Raw genomic sequence first — 22,919 nt, 5'->3', positions numbered from 1 at the left:
TGCAATGAGTAAATCAAACAAAAGCAACTGAAATAGCGAACACAACAAATGTTTCAAGTGGATTCCCCAAATTCAAATGAAAATGCAACTTTTAATGAATTATGCAGTCTCAAAATTATTCAACCCCCTGAATAGAATCCCTCACAACAGCACAAATATGCAAAACAGATGTTGTCTAAAGCACACCTGATGGAACTAATCATGACTGCATGTTAGAAATTTGGCTAAGTCATAAGAATGGTCCAAAAATTTGAGAAGACATCATCACCCTTCACAAACAAGGAACAGGATACAAAAAGATAGCGAAGGCACTGAATGTTCCTAGAGGCACTGTTGAAAGCATCGTTTGCAAGTTCAAAGTTAAATAAACTACCTGGATGGGGCAGAAAAAGGAAGCTATCAACGGCTGTAACCAGATTTCTGAGAAGGCAGGTTGAGAAAAACCCTTGAGTGACTGCAAAAGACCTGCAGCAAGCTGAGGTTTCAGTTTGCACAGTAAGGCGCATACGAAATGCAGAAGGTTTCCATGCCAGAACTCCAAGACGTACACCACTACTGACCCAACAGCACATTAAAAGTCGGCTCCAATATGCTCAAAATCATGTAAATAAGCCACAGAAGTTTTGGATTCTGTTCTGTGGAGCAATGAAACAAAACTGGAACTTTTCGACCCGATGGATCAGCGGTATGTCTGGAGTAAGAAGAATGAAGAATATGCTGAAAAGAACACTGCCTACAGTTAAGCATTGTGGTGGCTCAGTTATGCTCTGGGGCTGCTTTGCATCCTCTGGCACTGGAAACCTGCAACATGTAGAAGGCAAGATGGATTTATTGAAGTATCAGGAAATCCTAGGAGAAAATATCATGCTGTCTGTGAGCATACCTCAAATTCCACCAAGGCTTGGTTGCAGAAGAAGTACTAGGAGATTCTACAGTGGCCACCACAGTCACCTGACTTGAACCCCATAGAAAATCTCTGGTGGGATTTAAAGAAGGCAGTCGCATCACGCAAACCCAAGAATATTACTGAACTGGAGACCATTGCTCATGAGGAATGGGCTAAGATTCCTCAGGAACCCTGCCAGAAGCTGGTGTCTGGCTATGCATCTCATTTGCAGCAGGTCATAACAGCAAAAGGGTGCTCTACTAACCACTAAAGATGCTTGCCATGAAGGGGATGAATAATTTTGAGACTGCAGAATTCATTAAAAGCTGCATTTACAGTTGAATTTGGGGAAACCACTTGAAGCATTCCTTGTGTTGAGCTATTTCAACTGCTTTAGTTTGATTTGCTCATTGCAAACAGCTGAAAGTCTGTACATTTTGACAATAAACCTGATTTGCAATGGGGGTTGAATAACTTTGATTACAACTGTATATATATATATATATATATATATATATATATATATATATATATATATATATATATATATATATATATATATATATATCCAATGATGAGTTAACCTCTGTAGCTTCAGAGGGTGAACTTTCTGGGTCGGAGTCCTTACCGTCTAAGCCTCCTGCTGCGGAGGAACCGTCCTTTAGATTAAAAATTGAGCACTTTTTATTAAAGGAGGTTCTGTCTACGTTAGAGGTTCCAGAGGCAGTACAGTACTACTTTGGAGCCATTTCCATTCATATACCTTAAAACTTGAAAAAGCATTCTTGTGTTTTACTGTGTATTTAATCTAAATATTTTACATTTCCTTCCTAAAATAGAGATAGTCCAAGGCTTCATTCCTTACTGTTGGGAAATACAACACCTGGCCACCAGGAGGAGGCAAAGACACCACAGCCAAAGTCTTAAATATCCCTCCCACTTCCTCATTACCCCAGTCATTCTTTGCCTTTCGTCAAGTTAGGAGGTGGCAGAGAAGTGTTAGAAGATTCGGAGAGTCCTGAAAAAGGGCATCTGCCCTTCGAGATAGGACTGGAGTTTTAAGTAGTCTTATCAACCTCTCAGTGAGAGTATTGATGAAAGTTAGAGTCTGGAGATGCAGGGAAAGTTTTTCTGCGAAACCATCCAGACTACTGCTAACAGCTCCTAAGCAATCAGTGTTGACGAGTTTCACTGCCTGCTCTCTCTCACTCAAGTCCATGTCAGGAGCACTGCTATAAGACTGTCACATTTGAGAGGCTGTGTTCTGTTCCACAGCATGGATTCTGGAGGTAAGATCGTTTCAATTTTTACACAAACAACACTATAACAGGGTCACAGTGTGGCTCCTTTATACCTTGATAGGATCCAGGGTTAATATCCTCTGAAGGGGGTTTATTGAACAGTTGGGGTTAATTAATCAGTATATTAATTATTTACATGCTGCTTTGTCTGATTTTTTCCTGGGCTGATAGACTGTGTGTTTATTGCTGGAACAAACAGGTTTCACTTTTAAGTTTTTACTTTTGTTTTTTAAAGTGTTGCACAGCTCCTATTACTTGCTGTACTTGTAATAACAGGGGAAGTACTGTCTTGCACTCCATGTGACCGGGTGTGGTCTATGTTCATTTCCTCCATTCCAGCTGAGACTTGAACCTGAGGAGAGCGTTTCCTCTGTTAACTGTCTGGGTCTAGGAGGTGGTGACTGCCCCAGCCATTAAGAGTATAAAGGTGCAGTATTCTATAATAAAAATGTTTTTATTTGTGTCCTTTTGTGGGTATAACCTGAGCTATGGAGGACTCTGACATGATACTAAAGCATACCTGTTTATATTGTGAGGAGGTCATGGTTTTCTAGCCTACTCAATTATGTTCCACATGCCTTAACACCGTTATAAAATCTAAAAAGGGAGACAAGCCTGCAAAGGCTCTTAGTCTCTCTGAGCCATCTACCTCTCAGAGCTCGGCATCCCGTGAGATTACTACCCTTGCTACATTATCCACTCCACATGCAGTTCCCCATAGCACATCTAATCCTCCATCCGGAGGAGGCCTTCTTCCTGCGGACTTTGCCGAGCAGTTACAAACTGTGGTGTCTGCCCTCAGTGCATTTCCGTCCCTCTAACAAATGCAAGAGAAAGGTTAAACATAGCTCTCCTGACCCGGAGTCATCTAAATATTTATTGGATTTAGCTATTATGTCCCAGTTATCCGATGATGAGTTAACCTCTGTAGCTTCAGAGGGTGGACTTTCTGGGTCGGAGTCCTTAGCGTCTAAGCCGCCTGCTGTAGAGTAACCTTCCTTTAGTTTTAAAATTAAGCACTTGCGTTTTTTGTTAAAGGAGGTTCTGTCTACGTTCCAGAGGCTGCGCTGCCTGAAGAACCTATGATACCTAAATTAGACAGAGTTTAGGAAGACAGGAAAGTAACTTTGACTTTTCCTGTGCCGGTTAAGATGGTTAACATTATTAAGAATGAATGGGAAAGAATTGGTTCTTCCTTTTCCCCTTGTCTACTTTTAGTTGTTCCCGGTCCCGGACTCCCAACTGGATTTGTGGGGCTCCATTGCTAAGGTGGATGGTGCTATCTCTATGCTTGCTAAACGTACTACTATACCCCTTGTGGATAGTTCTTCGTTCAGAGAGCCGATGGATAAGAAAATGGAAACCTTTCTGAGAAAGATGTTTCAACATACAGGATTTTTGTTTCAACCGGCTGCTGCCGTTGCAGCCGTTGCCAGAGCAGCTACCTACTGGTGCGAATCTTTGTCAGAACTCATTGAGGTGGAGTCTCCCCTCGAGGATATTCAAGACAGAATTAAAGCTCTGAGAATTGCTAATACTTTTATCTGTGATACGAACATGCCTTTGCATTTAGGCGAATAATTTGCCTCTGGCTTTGCGGTCCTAGCCCGCCGGGCGCTCTGGTTGAAGTCTTGGTCTGCGGATATGACTTCTAAGTCCATATTCCTTTCTCTTCCCTTTAAGGGAAAGATTTTATTTGGTCCAGGCCTGGACTCCATTATTTCTATGGTTACCGGAGGCAAGGGTGCCTTCCTACCGCAAGATAAGAAGAACAAGCCTAAGGGATGCCAATCTTCTAATTTTCGTTCCTTTCGTTCTGACAAATCCCAATGACAGCAATCCTCCTCAAAGCCCAAGCAACTCAAGAGTACTTGGAAGCCGGCTCAGTCCTGGAATAAATCCAAACATAATAAGAAGCCTGCTGAAAACAAATTGGCATGAAGGGGCGGCCCCCGATCCAGGATCGGATTGTGTAGGGGCAGACTGTCTCTTTTTTCAGGCACCTGGTTCAAGGACATACAGGATCAGTGGGTCCTGGAGGTGGTATCTCAGGGATACAAGATAGGCTTTAAATCTCATCCACCAAGGGGCAGAGTCCTTCTCTCAAATCTGTCTACCAGACCAGAAAAGAGGGATGCCTTTCTAGGGTGCGTTCGGGATCTATCCTTCTTAGGAGTTGTTGTCTCGGTGCCTATTGAAGAAAGCGGTTTGGGGTTTTATTCAAACCTCTTCATGGTCCCAAAGAAGGAGGGATCTTTCCACCTAATTCTGGACCTAAAGTGCTTAAACAAATTTCTCAGTGTCCGTTCCTTCAAGATGGAGATAATAAGGTCCATCCTTCCTTTAATTCAGGAAGGCCAGTTTATGACCTCTATAGATCTGAAGGATGCTTACCTTCATGTTCCAATCCACAGGGAACACTTTCAGTTCCTGAGGTTTGCATTCCTGGAGCAGCACTTCCAGTTCATTGCCCTTCCATTTGGCCTAGCTACTGCTCCAAGAATCTTTACAAAGGTTCTGGGGGCTCTTCTAGCCATTGCCAGAACTCAGGGTATTGCAGTAGCCCCATACTTGGACGATATTCTGGTGCAAGCACCATCCTTTCGTCTTGCGGAAGAATTCTCAGAGTCCCTTCTCAGTCTTCTTCGATCACATGGATGGAAGATAAACTTGGAAAAGAGTTCTCTTATCCCAAGTACCAGGGTGGAATTTCTGGGTACTATAATAGACTCCATATCCATGAGGATATTTCTAACAGACCAGAGACGTTGCAAGCTATCTTTGGCATGTTTTGCCCTCTGGACCTCCTTGAGTCCCCCTGTGGCTCAGTGTATTGAGGTGATTGGTCTCATGGTGTCCTGTATGGACATCATTCCTTTTGCCAGGTTCTTTCTCAGACCTTTACAACTGTGCATGCTGAGGCAGTGGAATGGTGATCATTCAGATCTGTCTCAACAGATTGTATTAGACAGCCGGTCAAGAGAATCGATCTCTTGGTGGCTCTGTCCAGATCATCTGTCCCGAGGGACATACTTCTTAAGACCATTCTGGGAGATTGTGACTACGGATGCAAAGCCTATCCTGATGGGGAGCTGTTTGGGGTGCCAGGAAGGCACAGGGGTTGTGGACTCAAGAGGAGTCCTCCCTCCCGATCAATATTTTGGAACTACGGGCAATCTTCAAGGCCTTGAAGGCTTGGCCACTTCTGGGTTCATCCCAGTTTATCAGATTCCAATCAGACAATATAACCTCGGTGGCTTACATCAACCATCAGGGGGGACCGAGAAGTTCCTTGGCGATGAAGGAAGTATCTCAGATTCTGGAGTGGGCGCAGGCCCACAGCTGTTCGCTGTCAGCAATCCACATTCCGGGTGTGGACAAATGGGAGGCAGATTTTCTCAGCAGGCAATCCTTCCATCCAGGGGAATGGTCTCCCCATGCCGAGGTGTTTGCAGAGATATGCAGCAAGTGGGGGACGCTGGAGATAGATCTCATGGCGTCCCATTTCAATACCAAGCTACCGAGGTATGGGTCGAGGTTGAGGGATCCCCAAAGCGGATCTAATAGATGCACTAGCAGTGCCCTGGAGGTTCAAACTCATATATCTTTTTCCTCCATTACCGCTTCTTCCTCGAGTGGTGGCCCGCATCAAGCAGGAGCGGGTATCAGTAATCCTGATTGTTCCATTGTGGCTGCAAAGGACGTGGTTCGTGGATCTAGTGGGGATGTCCTCATCTCCTCCGTGGAAGTTACCTTGTCGCTGAGACCTGCTGATACAAGGTCCATTTGTTCATCAAAATCTAGATTTTCTGAGGCTGACTGCGTGGAGATTGAATTCTTAGTCTTAACCAAGAGAGGTTTCTCTAAGAGTGTCATTGATACTCTTATTCAAACTCGTAAACCAGTTACTCGGCGTATCTACCACAAGGTGTGGAGGACCTACTTATTCTGGTGTGAAGAGCGTGTTTTTTCCTGGAGTTAAGGTTGCCAGGATCTTATCTTTTCTCTAGGATGGGCTGGAGAATGGCCTTTCTGCTAGTTCCCTGAGGGGACAAATTTTGGCCCTATCAGTTTTTATTGCACAAGAGACTGGCTGAGCTTCCTTTGTTAAGGCTCTGATTAGGATCAGACCTGTGTTTAGATATGGGACTCCTCCTTGGAGCCTAAATCTTGTTCTTCGGGTTTTGCAACAGGTTCCATTTGAGCCTCTGCATTTCGTTGACATTAAATTGTTATCTTGGAAGGCTCTCTTTTTATTGGCTATTGCCTCTGAGCGCAGAGTTTCTGAGATCTCTGCTTTGCAATGTGAGCCCCCTTATCTGATTTTTCATGCAGATAAGGCAGTTTTACTTACTAAATTAGGTTTTCTTCCTAAGGTTGTGTCAGATCGCAACATCAATCAGGAGATTGTGGTTCCTTCCTTGTGTCCTAATCCTTCCTCATCGATGGAGCGCTTACTTCACAATTTGGATGTGGTTCACGCCTTGAAGTTCTATCTTCAGGCTACTAAGGAGTTTAGACAATCTTCCTCTTTGTTTGTTTTCTATTCAGGGAAGCGTAAGGGGCAGAAGGCTACTTTGATTTTCCATTCTTTTTGGTTAAGGAGTATCAGACGGTTAGCATACACGGCTCATTCCACTAGAGCAGTGGCTTTGTCTTGGGTCTTTTAGAACGAGGCCTCTATGGATCAGATTTGTAAGGCGGCTACCTGGTCCACCTTACATACTTTTTCAACATTTTACAAGTTTGATGTTTTTGCTTTGGCTGAAGCAGCTTTTGGGAGAAAAGTTTTGCAGGCTGTGGTGCCCTCAGAATAGGGTCTGCCTCTTCCTTTTTGTTCTCTCCCATTGTTCATTCAGTGTCCTCTGGAGCATGGGTATAGTTTTCCCAACAGTAAGGAATGAAGCTGTGGATTCTCCCTATCTTAGTAAGGAAAACATAATTTATGCTTTCCTTGCGGATAGGGAGAGTCTGCGGTCCCCTATTATTTATTTTATTCTTCTGGCACCATTTATACCCTAATGTTTCTCCTACTTTTCCTTGTTCCTTTGGCAGAAAGACTGGGGTAATGAGGAAGTGTGAGGGATATTTAAGCCTTTGGCTGGGGTGTCCTTGCCTCCTCCTGGTGGCCAGGTGTTGTATTTCTCAACAGTAAGGAATGAAGCCGTAGACTCTCCCTTTCCGGAAGGAAAATAATTTATCTGGTAAGCATAAATTATGTTTTTTGTTATTTATCCCATTCACCTAAAAATGACGGGGGTATCAGGGCCCTAAATGGAAAGAGGGGTTTCCTTCATAACCCTCTGTGTTTTATGGAGGATGGGGTGCTAAAAAATTCCCGTCCTCCTTCACAACACTGTACCAATATATACTTTTTTTGTTTTGACCCCTCGTTTTAAAGGATGCTTGTTTACCTCCTTTGATTATATACACCCACTATTTGTGTCCGTGTATTATACATTTTCTGGATAATCACCTTTAAAAAAACTTTGTTCTAAATCATATGTATTTTTATGTCACTCTTTCCATCTAGTTTCCCTCTGTGACATAGAGATATATGCAACAAGATTAGGGCTTTCTCTCCAGTGAGATGATCGTCCCCACTTTCTTTGTTATTATGTGGCACCTGTTCAATAAATAATGTAGATTTCTCAAACTTGGAAAGTTGATATGGAGACTTGTCTCACTTTACTGTATCTTGTCCTTATTGTCTACATTAACTAATATGCAGATGTCCTTTATTTCCCTCCAGTGAGCTCATCCTGTCTAACATCTTGGTGTCGGCAAATGGCGAGTGGGAGTGTAACGTCCTCACTGAGCATGGCAATATCAGCAAAAAGGTGGAACTGGTGGTACTGGAGACATCTGCATCCTACTGTCCTGCTGAACGGGTCTCAAACAACAGAGGAGAATTCAGGTATCAGTTTATACAATTATATTGGCTTCCTTTGTAACAGAGCAACATAAACTGACATTGTGGGTGCCCTTATATTGAAATCGCTCGGTTTAAATGATATAGGGGAGGGTTATAATTATGTCAGATGTTATTTATAATGGCACATATTTATTTTTTCTTTATCATTGTCCCTTTACACTTTAGTGCAGCTACGTTATTTCTTTAACTCACCAATGGAAAACATTTTTGAACCACAAAAACTGAAATGTAGTTTCACCTGGCAAAAGTGCCACAGTTTGATCATTTCTTTGGTTATTCTGTCATTATTGAGTAACTCACCCTTTTTGTGTATGGATATTATAAATAACTCATAAGATTCATTAGTGGTAGGTAAAAGCTAGCTTGCACTGCAGCTGTTTTTTTTTTTTTTTTTTTTTAAAAAAGTATTTTCTGTATAACTAACTTTTATTTCTTAAAAGAGTTTGATTTCCTCCTTGTCCTTCAACTTGTAACTGCGTAATTTCTAGAATATAGGCAACATATCTCTCCCCCACAAGAGATTAATATCAGTTGAGCAGATTGATATACTCTCAATAAACTCTCAGTTTAAGAGCATATTGGTGGCATAAGGAGAAATCTTTAATCAAGCATTTTATTAGGCATTGTAAATTAAAAAAAAAAAATATATATATATATATAACCTGCTCTATATATATTAAGCACTGAACACAGAATAACTAGACTTTAGTTGAGAGGATACCTCTGTATACTGAGCGTGGGGTTTGCAAGACGTTTTCTCAGGCAAGGGGGAAGGTACAGAAATTATTAAAATGAAGAGTAACTGGATATGACCTCTACAGAAGAGAGACATTTTTTTTGTTTTTTTTGGGGGGTGGGGAGGGGTGATTTAATGTGGTATTTTTTTCCTTTCCGTTTCAGTTGAGAAGGAGCTAATAGTTAGGAATGGTAACAAAGAAAAATTATATCCATATAAACTATAATCGCGTTTGTAACGCGTCCGTCGCCGTCTGCAGTTGCACACGCATCCTCAAAGGAATGTTGGATGTGCGTGCAGCCATCTCAGCGCGAGACAGCTTCAGGAGCATAACAGCTGAGAGATGGAGCTCCTTAAACTTCAGGCATCTGCCACATATGGAGCCGGAGCGCGATCAGTGCTCCGCCTCCATATGAGGCCAGATGCCTGATCGATACACGGTGTGTGTCACCGTCTGTAACGATCTTCTGCTGATGCCGGTGGAAGATGTGGGCGGGTGGCAGGTGGAGGCCTCAGCAGGGAATGGGAGGGAGTGGGAGTGCCCTTATACAAAAAAAAAAAGACGGGGGGAGAGAGAGCAAAAGAGAGGGGAGGGAGAGAAAAAGAGAGGGGGGAGAGGGAGAGCAAAAGAGAGAGGAGAGAGAGAGCAAAAGAGAGGGGAGTGAGAGAGCAAATGAGGGGAGCAAGAGAGCAAAAGAGAGGAGAGGGAGAGAAAAAAAGAGGGGGGGGGAGAGCAAAAGAGAGGGGGGGACGAATAAAAGAGGGGGGAGAGAGAGAGCAAAAGAGGGCGAGAGAGAGCAAAAGAGGGGAGAGAGAGCACAAAAGAGAGGGGAGAGAGAGTATAAGAGAGGGGAGAGAGAGAGCAAATGAGAGGGGAGAGAGAGAGCAAATGAGAGGGGAGAGAGCAAATGAGAGGGGTAGAGAGAGCAAAAGAGAAGGAAGAGGGAGAGCAAAAGAGAGGGGGGAGAGAGCAAAAGAGAGGGGAGAGAGAGAGCAAAAGAGAGGGGAGAGAGAGAGCAAAAGAGAGGGGAGAGAGAGAGCAAAAGAGAGGGGGGAGAGGGAGAGCAAAAGAGAGGAGGAAGAGAAAGAGCATAAGAGAGGAAGGAGAGAGAGCAAAAGAGAGGGGGGAGAGAGAGCAAAGGGGGTGGTGAAAGAATCCACCTGAATAGATTCTTTCACCACCCTGCATGCAGGTGGATTCTTTCACCACTCCGCCATTTTCGGAATCCACCTGGATGCAGCGTAGCTGCATTAAGGTGGATTCCAAAAATGGCAGGGTGGTTCCGTCACCACAATAGACTGCCCTTCCGAAAATGGCAGGGTGGTTCGGTGGTTCCATCACCACAATAGACTTCCCTCTGGGCAGGCTTTCCCACTAGTTGTAAATAAAATAAAATACTCAAATGGATAAAAAACAGTATGCCTCATTGTTGTAATAAAAAACACTTTGGACTATTATTATCCCGTAGTGGACAGGGGCAAACATACACCCATATCCGTCCAGCCTCTCCTCTGGTGGGCAGCAATACGCTGCCCATATTTACCATTGCACACACGCGCTCTTGTGCACTTACATGCAACCCCGCCCCCTACTCGTGCACAGCCAATCATGCACAGCAGGAACTGTCAATCTCCCCGTTTGGACGAGACCGTGGAGATTGAAATTCTCCACCTAAGAGGTGGAGAATAGGGATGGGCGAATGTTTTGAAACATTTGAAAAAAATGAAACGAATTTCAACACATTCGTTCGTTTCAAATTTCGAATGTTTGTTCAACATTCTAACATTTGCTTAATAGTATTTTTAATGCTTTCTTTAAATGTAATATTCAATTTGAATTTTCTAATAATTCAATTCAAATTATGTAATATTCAAAATAGAAACATTCAAATTGATATATTTGTATATCTATTATGTATCAATCTACTAAATTTCCTACCACATGAACTATTGAACTTCTGAATAGTATTTGTTAAATCAGATGTTACATTCAAATCTAATTATGAACAGTCGAAAATGAAAGTGACATTGGAAAACCGGAAATAACATTTGATTATCGAATTTTAATAGTTTTTCATTCTTAGCAACATTTGATTGTCAAAAACAAATGTCCACAGGACTATTTGTTCTACTAAACGAATCACACTTTCAGCAAATTCGCCCATCACTAGTGGAGAACAGGGCAGGGAAGCAGCACTCATCAGATAAATTCTGATTGCAGGTTTGCTTGTGCGAACCTGCAATCAAAGGGGGGGAGAAGGGCTTGATAAATCAAGCCCTAAGCAGTGGCTTATACATAATAGAAATCATTGCAATATGTATTATTTATCATTTTAAAATTACTTTACCTTTTATTTTTTATTTTAATACTTTATTTGTGCTGTGCCCATTACTTCACACAAGGGGCTCTGGTCTCTACAGGAAGGCACATCTAGCTTGATGGCATAAATCTTCTAGAGTAATATGAGCTGGTTTACTATTCAGATAATATTAGAAAAACAGGAAATCTGGTTCTTACCCATGTTCAGAAGAGGTAGAATGCATCTTGTGTTCTCAACAAATCTGCTCCCTTATCAAGCTGTAAGCTGTAGGATAATTTATGCTCAACACATTCTGGTTTTTTTATGTTTACTTTGATTTAAAATACATTATAATAATAATAATATATTTTTTACTGAAGTAGCACTGTTTCATATCCCTTTAATGATGATAATTGTTTGTTAAGATGTTTTTAATATTTTTTGTTCTGCTTTCAAGCTCCTATCAAGCCTGCAAATATGTATTTTTTTCATTCATAGCATAACCTTTTGCATATAGGGTTGCCAGCTGTGCTCCATAAAAATACCAGACAATCTATAGATGACTGGGAACAGGTGGTAGGTGGGTCCACACATTGCCCCCATAAAAGCTCAACTTTAGGCCCCACCCTTGATTCCCTCCATTTATATTTTTCACAACTGATCTCCTTGGTTGCTTGTAATGAATAAATACTGGATGTTTAAGTGTCAGGTATTTTTATATAGGTTTTGCTGGACAACCTGCTAAAATACTGGACAGTTTTGTTAAATACTTGCATAGCAGAGCATTCTAAAATTCTATTACCGTTTTTACTACCCCTATTGGAAGTTTATTCCATGAACCAACCACCTTGTCTCCCTTTCTCTTCACTTTTTAAATTCAGCTTTCATCAGAAGTATGTTAGGTTCATTACATTAAATGAAAGTTTACTGTGGTAGTCACCACAGAAAAGAAACGTAGTTAAAGGGATACTAAACCCAAATTTTTTTCTTTCATGATTCGGATAGAGCATGCAATTTTAAGCAGATTTCTAATTTACTTCTATTATCAAATTATCTTCATTCTCTTGCTATCTTTATTTGAAAAAGCAGGAATAAAAGATTTGGAGCCGGCCCATTGTAGGTTGAGAATCTGGGTTGCACTTTCTGATTGGAGGGCTAAATGCAGGCACCAATCTGCAAGCCCTATCCAGGGTACTAAACAAAAAAATAGGCCGGCTCCAAAGCTTTCATTCCTGCCTTTTCAAACAAAGATAGCAAGAGAACGAATAAAAAATTATAATAGGAGTAAAATTAGAAAGTTGCTTAAAATTGCATGCTCTATCTGAATCATGAAATATAAATTTGGGTTTACTATCCCTTTAATTATATCATGTGAAAAAAAAAGTCCCATCAAGTCTGCCTATATTCCTCTAAGTGTAGGTTAATGTAATGTAGACTAAGTATTATGTAGTAATGATATAGTATCTGTATAATCTTCATATTTTCATTTTGAGCTATTAACAACCTCAACTATAATAGCTGCTTGTACTTATTACAGTTAATAAATATTATATTTAACAAATTATCTTCTGAGTTTTCATTACTTTTAATTAACACTAAAACACGGTGTCATAACATAAAATCAATAAACTTAATAGCCTATGGTAGATGAAAGGCTAAACTATTTAAGCCTGTAAACAATTCACTTATTAAGTGTGCATTTAACAATAAATTGTGTGCAGTTTGTAATTATGATCCTGCAAGAAGAACTTAAAGGGACACTAAACCAAAAAAATTTAAATCATTATTCAGAAAGAGCATGCGATTTTATGCGACTTTCTAATTTACTCCTATTATAGTTTTATTCGTTCTCTTGCTATATTTATTTAAAAAGCAGGAATGTAAAGCTTAGGAGCCAGCCATTTTTGGTTCAGAACCTGGGTTACGCTTGCTTATTGGTGACTAAATGTAGCCACCAATCAGCAAGCGCTATCCAGGGTGCTGAACCTAAAATGGGCCGGCTCCTAAGCTTTTCATTCCTACTTTTTAAATAAAGATAACAAGAGAACGAAAAGAAAGATAATAGGAGTAAATTAGAAAGTTGCTTAAAATCTGAATCATGAAAGAAAAAAATTGGGTTTAGTATCCCTTTAAAAAAATTTTTTGTTGGTGTATGGTGACAGTATCATTCTCTCTGCATAGATTTAAAGGGACACTGAACCCAATTTTTTTCTTTAATGATTCAGATAGAGCATGCAATTTTAAGCAACTTTCTAATTTACTCTTATTATAAAAATTTATTCATTCTCTTGGTATCTTTATTTGAAATGCAAGAATGTAAGTTTAGATGCCGGCCCATTTTTGGTGAACAACCTGAGTGGTTATTGCTGATTGGTGGATAAATTCATCCACCAATAAAAAAGTGCTGTTCAGAGTACTGAACGAAGAAAAATTGATAATAGGAGTAAATTAGAAAGGTGCTTAAAATTGCATGCTCTATCTGAATCACAAAAGAAAAAATGTGGGTTCAGTGTCCCGTTAAATGGCAGAGGAAATGGTTTGTTGCAGGTGTCTGCTCTAATTGGGCAAGGCAGCTGGGATCTAACTGGACAATATTAATTAATGCATTCTAATGCCAATAGATGTAGTTTTCTAATGTTTCCCCTTGAACTGTGACTGCATTATCAAATATGTTCACCAACTATTTTTCAATCAATTATTTTTTTGTTCAAGGAATGCCCATTATAACACATTATAAATAATAATAATAATATAATTATAACCAATGGAGAATTATTGGGAGAATAAGTGGTGCTTTGTCAATTTATTAGATGAACAAACAACTAAAATTGTACTACCTAATAGAAATTTAGAAGATTTAACAAATTATGAAAACGCAGTATATAAATATGGCTATATATATATGCACTTGCACAAATCTCCCTTACATTTCACAGTTAATTGGTTTCACAAAATCTGAGTGCTATCAATCAGAGCATACACTATACTTTTCATCACTGCAGTTGCTGATTAAGGGCTAGATTACAAGTGGAGCGCTAACAGTTATGTGCCAGCGATAAAGGGTTTATCGCGGGTGTTTGTGTGCGTCAGGTTTTTTGCTTGTATTAGAAGTTGAAAGTAAATGCGATAGCTTGAGCGCAATTTGCGTTGGGATAGCGTGACCTTAGAGCTCTGATTAACTGTTTTGTGAAACAAAAAAAGCGTCACAAAACACATAAACAAATACATTACAAAGTAGAGTTACAGTCATGATAACACCAACTAATAAAAATGAATCTGAAAAAGGCAGGCAAAGGGCTTTAACATAGAGATACATTCATATGCATCTATATATGTACATATGTATTTATATGTGTGTTTATGTATTTACAGACATATATACACATATAAACACATAAATACACTTGCAGTCAAGTAGATGAAAACATGAAAAATCATATTTATGCAATATTCATTTTTAATAAAGTGATTAACTTTGTATTTACTGTAAATATTTTACATTCCAATGTTCTGCACATAGGGGAATATCTTCTATGTATTTGTAAATAGATATTCCTATATATATCTGTATATATCTATTCCTATATATAATCATGTATATAAATATAGGTATACAATATATTTGTGCAAAAAAACATCATATATATAGAAATATGTATTTCTGAATAAATAGAACATATTCTTTTATGTGAAGAACATTGGAATGTGAAATATTCAGATTTTCCTGTCGGGTAAGCGCACTTTAACCCCTTAATGACCACAATGTACCCTGTATGTCACTGGTCGTTAAGGGTTTTTTCAGGACATAATAGCACAAGTCTAGCAAGAACATGCTATTAATGCCCTCCTTCCAGCAGGCTTTGTGGAATAGAGCAGTCTCAACGCTGGTGGCAAGACCGCGCTATAAAACAATCAAGTCCCAAAAAAAGACCAGTGACATACAGGGTACGTCGCTGGTCCTTAAGGGGTTAAGAATATGTGATCAGGTTTGCACGTGAGCAGGGTGTTTTTTTTCCCACTTTTTTGCTCCTTTGACTTCTAAAGGGGAATAGGTTATCACATGCGTGATTTTGTAAGTTCGGCTTTTTACGCACGTCGGCTTAGCACACAAACGAAAATAGTTTACTTTCAACCAGTAATACGAGCACAACCCGATGTGCATAAAAAGCTTATGTCTACTGTTAACGCTCCACTTGTAATCTGGCTCTAAATACATAACACAACAAGCTGTACTGTAACCAGAATAAAAAGCAAGTGAAATAATATGGTACTGTACATACACAGCCATTATGACTATATACTGAGCTACAGTTACTTTATTACTGTATAGTAGACTTTTCAAACATCGGATGATAAATCAACTAATAAAAATACATTTCCATCACCATTTTCTCTCATCTGTCTGTCCCTGGTTGATAGACTATGGACTTTTACATGAACAAAATAACTCGTAGGAATTCTTTGTTTGCTGTTTCTAGAGTTTTTTGTAACAAGGTAAATAGTTCTGAATCTAGAAACTTAAGATAAAAAAGGAATTTTCCTCAAAATGTTCACATTAACCACACCTTATTGTAAACGGACTTTAAATGAATAGAGAGGTTAAACATGAAATGTGCATGGGTGCATTTAATTTAAAATATAAGCCTTTTTGTAATATACTTCCATTAGCAAAAATACTGCTAGTAAAGGTAATCAGTGTTTTTAGTGGCATACGCACATATGCTGTGAGGGCCCATGCACCAGTATACAAATACTACCCTACTCAGCAGTGGCACAAATAAAGTCTTCACAAGCGCAATACACCCCACTGCCAGCTCTCTAAGCTTCACTACTGGTGCACAGGCCCTCACAGCATATGTGCATATGACACTGAAAAATAGAGATCACATTTACTAGAAGCATTTTTGCTAATGGAAATATATTGCAAAAATGCTTCTATTTAAAATTGAAATCCAACCATGCACATTTCAATTTTGACCTTTCTATCCCTTTAAGTTGCCAATTTTGGATGCTTTGGCACAATCACTTTCTTTTGCTCTTCATATCAAGGAAGTTTATAAGATCACCACGCAAAGTCTCATGAAGTCGTGTGAATTTCATTTCTAATTTTGTTTTTCTCATGCCAAATAAAGTAGGAAGAGTAACGGAATGACTCTAGTGAGCTGGTCAAATAGAAAACCCCCCAGATATGCAACAATAAACTGTTTATGAATTGGTGTTGAGTAGCATGTCCCTTTAAGGTGTCATCATCTTCTTCATTTGTAGCTCTCTATTTTGAGAAGATCCTCACGGGAAAGCTTCTCAGAGATGTAATGAAGAAGCTCACCCACACTGGCTTCATTCTACTGCTATAAAGCAAACTCTGCTTGCATTGACAATGATTACACATGATGAATTGTTATATTTAACTCAAAGATAAAAGTTATGAGACAAAATGACATCAAGCAAAATATCCTTCAAAATTCCTTGCCTGCAGAACTGAACTTTATGTCTATGTATCTGCAACGTTGTCAGCTGGATTCTTATGCTTTTAGCTCTTCAAAATAATCTCTCAGAGATAGCGGAGAAAGAATGTTTTGAGGGGTGTCCTGATGCATTATCTAGGATAAAAATCATTTTAAAGGGCACATTGATCCTTACACAGTAAGCTTTCATTAGAGAGCTTATTGGAAAACTAGGATTTAAAGACAGCTGCTGTATACGACGATTTCTTGTTATACCACCATGCAGCTGTCAAATGCTCCTTAGAATAACCCTGTAGTACTTTCTGTGTGTTTTGGGAGTGATACACCAAGTGGGTTTTGATTTTATGATCTCTGAATACCCTCAATACCAATGTAGGAGATCTTCACAGGTTTCTTCTCTTGCACTAAGACAAATATTCTGCTTGGCATTAACAGAACTTGTTTTGTCAAGACTGAGTGAACATTTACCGCTGTCAGTAAACATGGTCTTCAAATGCTTTTTAGAGATATGATGGAAAGCAGAATCTGAATCAACTGCAGCCTCACCTAGATTCTTTTTTAAAGCATTTGTTTTAATTTGCCAGCCCTCTGTATCATGTGACGTGTGACTAATATACATATACACCATGAAGTCTTGCACATGCTCAGTAGTAGCTGGTGCCTCAGAAAGTGTACTATAAAAATACTGAGCACACGTTGATAATGGAAGCAAATTGGAAAGTATCTTAAAACTGCCTGCTCTATCTGAAACAGGAAAGTTTTTCATTTTGACTTGAGTGTTCCTTTAAGCAGTTTCTGAGGCTTTGACTGTGCCATTTGTTTGCCTTCATACCTCATTTAATTTTACCTCGAGGACTAAAGATTCCCTGTTAATCTTGCTGCTAGTAGCACTTCTTTCTATCTTTGTTTTTACATTTGTTTTCTTGCATCTGTGCAATGTTATATGGGGTATAAATGTGTGATCTTTACCTGTGTGCACATAATGATTAACTTATGTGGTTTGTCATTTGTTTTACTATTTTAAATCTAAATTTCTAAAGCATAAGATAATTGCTTATATTGAGGGAACATATTTTCTGATACATTTTGACAGATTATAGTCTATGTGTATTAAAGACAATCAATAGGTTAAATCTGTGTGTGTCTCTAACAGACCTAGTGATTACATCACACACGTTCACTCACAAGATGTTCAAATAAATAAATAATCCTCCTTGTTAATTGTTTCTTATGGGTGTAAAAAATAAAATTCCAGCAAACATCATCAGGCATGTTATTGGTTAATGCTTAGGCCAGTGATATGACAGCTGTGGTTTAATGAGTATTTCAACTTGCTTCTCCTTTCTTCTGTTGATTTTGGCATTGAAGGTGTTAAAGTGTCGGACTTGGGTTCATCTGTTAGTTATTAGCAGGCATTGCAAAGAAAGCTTCTTTCACATGGTCTCTCCTGGCAAAATGTACAGGGTGTAAAATTCAAGGTGTTGGAATTTCTCTTGGCTAAAGAATAAAGAGCCTTCTGCCGTGCAGTGCAAGCAGCGTCTGTTTCTTTATGGAATATAAATTATTGGTACAACCAATGTGGCTTCAATTAGCCAGCTACCCCCCCATCATCCCATTGCTTTCTGAAGCAAAGAAAGATGTAGGAATAGGTACCAAGGGAAATAGTTCTTATGCAGGCAGGAGCATGACATTCCATCTCAGCAGATGTTAAACTTGCATTATCTTCCCCTCAGCATTTATTTAAGTACCATGCAAAGAATGAAGTATGTGATTCTAAGAGGCTCTCTGTGGCTGAGATGAAGAGAAACAGCTTTGCTTGTCTTAGTCTAAACTTAGTCCATACCATAATAATACGGAATTTCTACTCTTCCCAACATCCTAAGAATTGTCCTTTCTCTCCTGCTATGAATATTCCAAAAACCATTTGAAATGTTTAAGGCAAACTGTCCAGCTCACACATCATTCTGTCTAGCAGTCCCATTACTGGCTTCTCTTATCCAGTGGAGTAAAATACAAAAGCACAACCCTTCTCCCTCTTATCTCTGCATCAGTTTCTTAATACTTAATAAACCACTTCTACACTCGGATCATAAGTTACACTTTTCCACAATACCTACTACTAATTGAAGCTAATTTTGTCATTCATTCAGTTCACAAACTAACCAAACTAATGGATTTATACAAAATGTGCAAATTTCTTCCTTCCTTCTTTCAGTTCCCCATCTATTAAATGGAGAAACGAAATGGCAAAATGAACACATTTTGTAAGTGGGCACAAATGATTTAGGGCTCCCTCTTACAACTCTCTTTAGTCTCCATTAATGGTAGAAAAGTGGAAGTATTTAGTATGATGTAGAATACCAAACTAGTTAGGCTACTGTGCCATCTTTTTGGACTACCTAAAGACTTAGACTTAGGGATCTAATTATTCAATTGCAACTCTTTTTGAAACAATTCATAATGGTAGTTACTGTACAACACTCTATTTATAGTCTGACTTCATTCAACACAACATAACGAACGGAAGACTTTCTTCCAGTTACCACTATTTTGAGATTTCAAGAGATAGCTTATTGCTTGGGTTGCCTACAGGAGTTTAAACATGGCGGTCATGTCAGTGCACCCCGTTAAAGCCTCTGGCCTTCTCTCTTCTTTGGGTTGAAGCTTAAAGGGCCATGAAACCCACATTTTTTCTTTCATGATTTAGAAAGAGAATGTAATTTTAAACATCTTTCTAATTTACTTTATATTATCTAATTTGTTTTATTCTCTTGATATTCTTTGCTGAAAAGCATATCTAGATATGCTCAGTAGCTGCTGATTGGTTGCTGCACATAGAAGCCTTGTGTGATTGGCTCACCATGTGCATTGCTTTTTCTTCAACTAAGGATATCTAAAAAATGAAGCAAAATAAATAATAGAAGTAAATTGTAATTTTGTTTAAATTTCTATTCTCTATCTGAATCATGAAAGAAAGATTTTGGGTTTAGTGGCCCTTTAATTCTACATTAGCATTGGATGCTAACTTGCATATGGATGGCTGCTTCTCAACAGTACCCCCTCACTACTACTCTCTCAGATGAGGGCAGCTTTTATTTCTGTGCTGGAATTGTAATTCCCAAAATAAATCTACAACACATTTTACAATGGCATCTTTTAGATGCAACAAAGAAAGAAAGAAATCTATTTGAATGTCTTTTTAACAATAATGTGTATTATCACAGGACTGTCACATATATGACCCATATAGAACTATAAAGTTATGCATATATCAACTGCAAAGTCAGAACTCCATTGTCATTCCCATTCGGGGAAGTAGTTCAGTTAAAGGGACACTGAACCCAAATTTTTTTCTTTCGTGATTCAGACAGAGCATGCAATTTTAAGCAACTTTGTAATTTACTCCTATTATCAAATTTTCTGCGTTCTCTTGCTATCTTTATTTAAAAAAGAAGGCTTCTAAGGTTTTTTTTGTTCAGGACCCTGGACAGCACTTTTTTAATTGGAGGATGAATGTATCCAAAAATCAGCAAGAACAACCCAGGCTGTTCACCAAAAATGGGCCGGCATCTAAACTTACATTCTTGCATTTCAAATAAAGATACCAAGAGAATGAAGAAAATTTGATAATAGGAGTAAATTAGAAAGTTGCTTAAAATTTCATGCTCTATCTGAATCACGAAAGAAAAAAAATTGGGTTAAGTGTCCCTTTAAATAGCAACCTCATGAATTTAAAAGGAGCAGTGATAAGTGCCTGTGTTTCTGTTTAGTTTTTCCCCAATATATTTTCCTACCACTGACTACAAGGACATACAAAGTGCCTGTTTCAGTGAAGGAGACTTATAAATTTAAAATATAAAAACGCTACAACTCCTTTTTAAGCGGCATAACAAGGTAAAAAGAAAATGCTCTAATACATAATTATTTTATTATTGTACTGTTGCTTGCATATAACTATGTTTAACCCCTCAAAATGTATTAAACATATAGTTAATGTCAGCTCTAGAACAGCAAGGCACTACTAGGAGGTAGCTGACCGCATCTGGTGAGCCAACGACAAGAGGCAAATGTGTGTAGTCTCCAATTGCCAGCTAACTCTCAGCAGTGCATTGCTGCCCTTGTGCCTACATAGGTATGCTTTTCAACAAATCATACCACAATACAAAAGTAATTTTGATAATATAAGTAAATTGCAAAGTCTCTAAAAAAAATGCTTTATCTGAATAGTGAAAGTTACATTTTGCTGGCTTCCCTATCTCTTTAAGCTCAAAGTCACTTTTAATTATTGTGCAAAATGTCCACTTTTGGGTTTGTGCTGACAATGCTTTCAATGATGTAAATGCTCTAATGATTGTTTGTTATTGAAAAAGAGTATAAAATGAACAGTTGTAAGATGAGGACTACGTGTACTTCACCAGTCCAATGTTTCCCCCTAGTGGTAAAAATATGTTTTTCAATTTTTATTCCTAAACATTTTTTCTGAGAAGGTTTTAGATAACAGTAACTTAGTCTAAAAGGTTTCACACAAACCTGATTTTATATAGAAATTTAAAAAAAATATTTTGGCACAAAAAATGTATTTTTTCCCCCCAGTGTATTCATTTATTCAAGTAATAGATTTATTAGGATTTTATATGAATATACAATAAATCTTAAAAGCTCTCTCTTAGGGCCTGATATTCAAAACCTCGCTGCCCAGGTGGGATGATCTAAGACGTCTCATCGATACGGTGAAGCCCTTAAAAAAAAAAATTAGAAACACAAATTGTACAAAGTGTTTATGTTGATATGTAGTGTTATTTAGGTGAAACAGAGACTACTACATCACAACACAAGATCTAACAACAATCCCAAAGATTTTGCGTTACTTTTTTCCCATGCCGGCGAGGTTTTGAATATCAGACCCTTAGTATAAAACCAAATACTGAATTTTATACATTAGGGGTTAGGGGTTGTAGTTAACTATCCCCAGTGCTCATCAGGTTCATACCAGGTTAAATATACAAATTTGACTTTTTTTCTAGTAGCCCTATTAGAGACTAATCATCCCAAGCAAAGTTCAGTCTATACCATTAATACAGTAATTATTATTAAGTTGTTTTCCCCATTTTTAAAGTTCATATTTTGATGTCACACTTGTAACACAGTAAAATCAAACACAATTTGACTATAAGTGTATGTATTGAACAATATGACCTATAGTGCTGTTTATGTGTCCCTTTTAGGGGGTCTATACCACCTATTTTAGTAAACAAATTTTATACATCTTTAAAAATCAAGCAGTACTGATTAGTGCAAATATGCTATCCATGTCAGCTTCTGTTTGTGAAACGTGAAAATGTCTTCATTGTCATGAAGAAATTGTTTCATTTTTTTCTAGTCGAAAATGTTTTTATTTATACACAAAACTGTGACATGCTTATATATCTATTTTATATATCAGAATAACAATGCATTTTTCATGGTATAATTGTGGTTGTAAAATGTTTCTCTATGCCACATGCACCCAGACTTTAATGCGTGAAAGACAAAATATTGGCAACAGAGAAAAACAGTTTCTATTAAAAAGCTATCAAGATATGAAATATTATACTCGTAACTCTGCAAATTATTTAAAAGTGTGTACTTTGCATGTTTTTAGCACAAACTTACAACATGAATGTTTCTATTCTGAGTAAAAGTGTGGATTTAATGTAGAATGCTTTCACAGGTGGCCACGGACACTGGCGGGCATTACCTCATATCAGTCCTGCTTGCAGTTCCCGTTTACTTCAGTGTCACTGACTGCAGTAGGGCAGGAAAATAAAGCCTTTCGCCGATGTGATCGTTCAGGTCAATGGGAGGAGGGCGATTATTCTAACTGTCTTTACACTAACGACATCACCCGGGTGCTATACACCTTTGTGTTGGTGAGTACAAAACATTTCAATGGAACTCTGGCATATTGTGGCGGTGATAATGCATAGATAAAAAGTATAGATTTTTGAAGATTAAGATTTCTGTTTGTAAAAGTCATAAATATTTGCCAACTGATTTGAAACATTTGAACGGGAAAACAAGGGGTTTGCACAACACTCTACAACAATATGTAATCTACATCCTTCCCCTACTGCTTTGTGACTTGGGTTTCTTTATCCTTTAGACGCCTATCAATGCTTCTAATGTACTGACTCTGGCTCACCAGCTGAGGATGTACACTGCTGAGGCAGCCAATTTTTCTGATATGATGGATGTCATCTACGTAGCTCAGATGATGGAGAAGTTTGTTGGACTGGTGGACCATGTGAGACAGGTAA

The 22,919-nt window shown here is 38.6% G+C and overlaps 1 protein-coding gene across 1 annotated transcript in view; it reads left to right on the top strand.

Moving 5' to 3' along the window:
* The window catches only part of ADGRA2 (adhesion G protein-coupled receptor A2), a 415,622-nt gene that overhangs the window by 379,573 nt on the left and 13,130 nt on the right, over positions 1-22,919 (top strand). The window contains exons 8-10 of the mRNA XM_053717749.1: positions 7,940-8,104; positions 22,334-22,532; positions 22,766-22,915. Coding sequence (XP_053573724.1) covers positions 7,940-8,104; positions 22,334-22,532; positions 22,766-22,915 — 514 coding nt within the window. The remainder of the gene's footprint in view (positions 1-7,939; positions 8,105-22,333; positions 22,533-22,765; positions 22,916-22,919) is intronic.

This window comes from Bombina bombina, chromosome 6 (genome assembly GCF_027579735.1).
Source record: "Bombina bombina isolate aBomBom1 chromosome 6, aBomBom1.pri, whole genome shotgun sequence".
Lineage (NCBI taxonomy): Eukaryota > Metazoa > Chordata > Amphibia > Anura > Bombinatoridae > Bombina > Bombina bombina.
The sequence above is the reverse complement of the archived record's forward strand: the minus strand, read 5'-3'. Positions and strand labels throughout refer to the sequence as shown.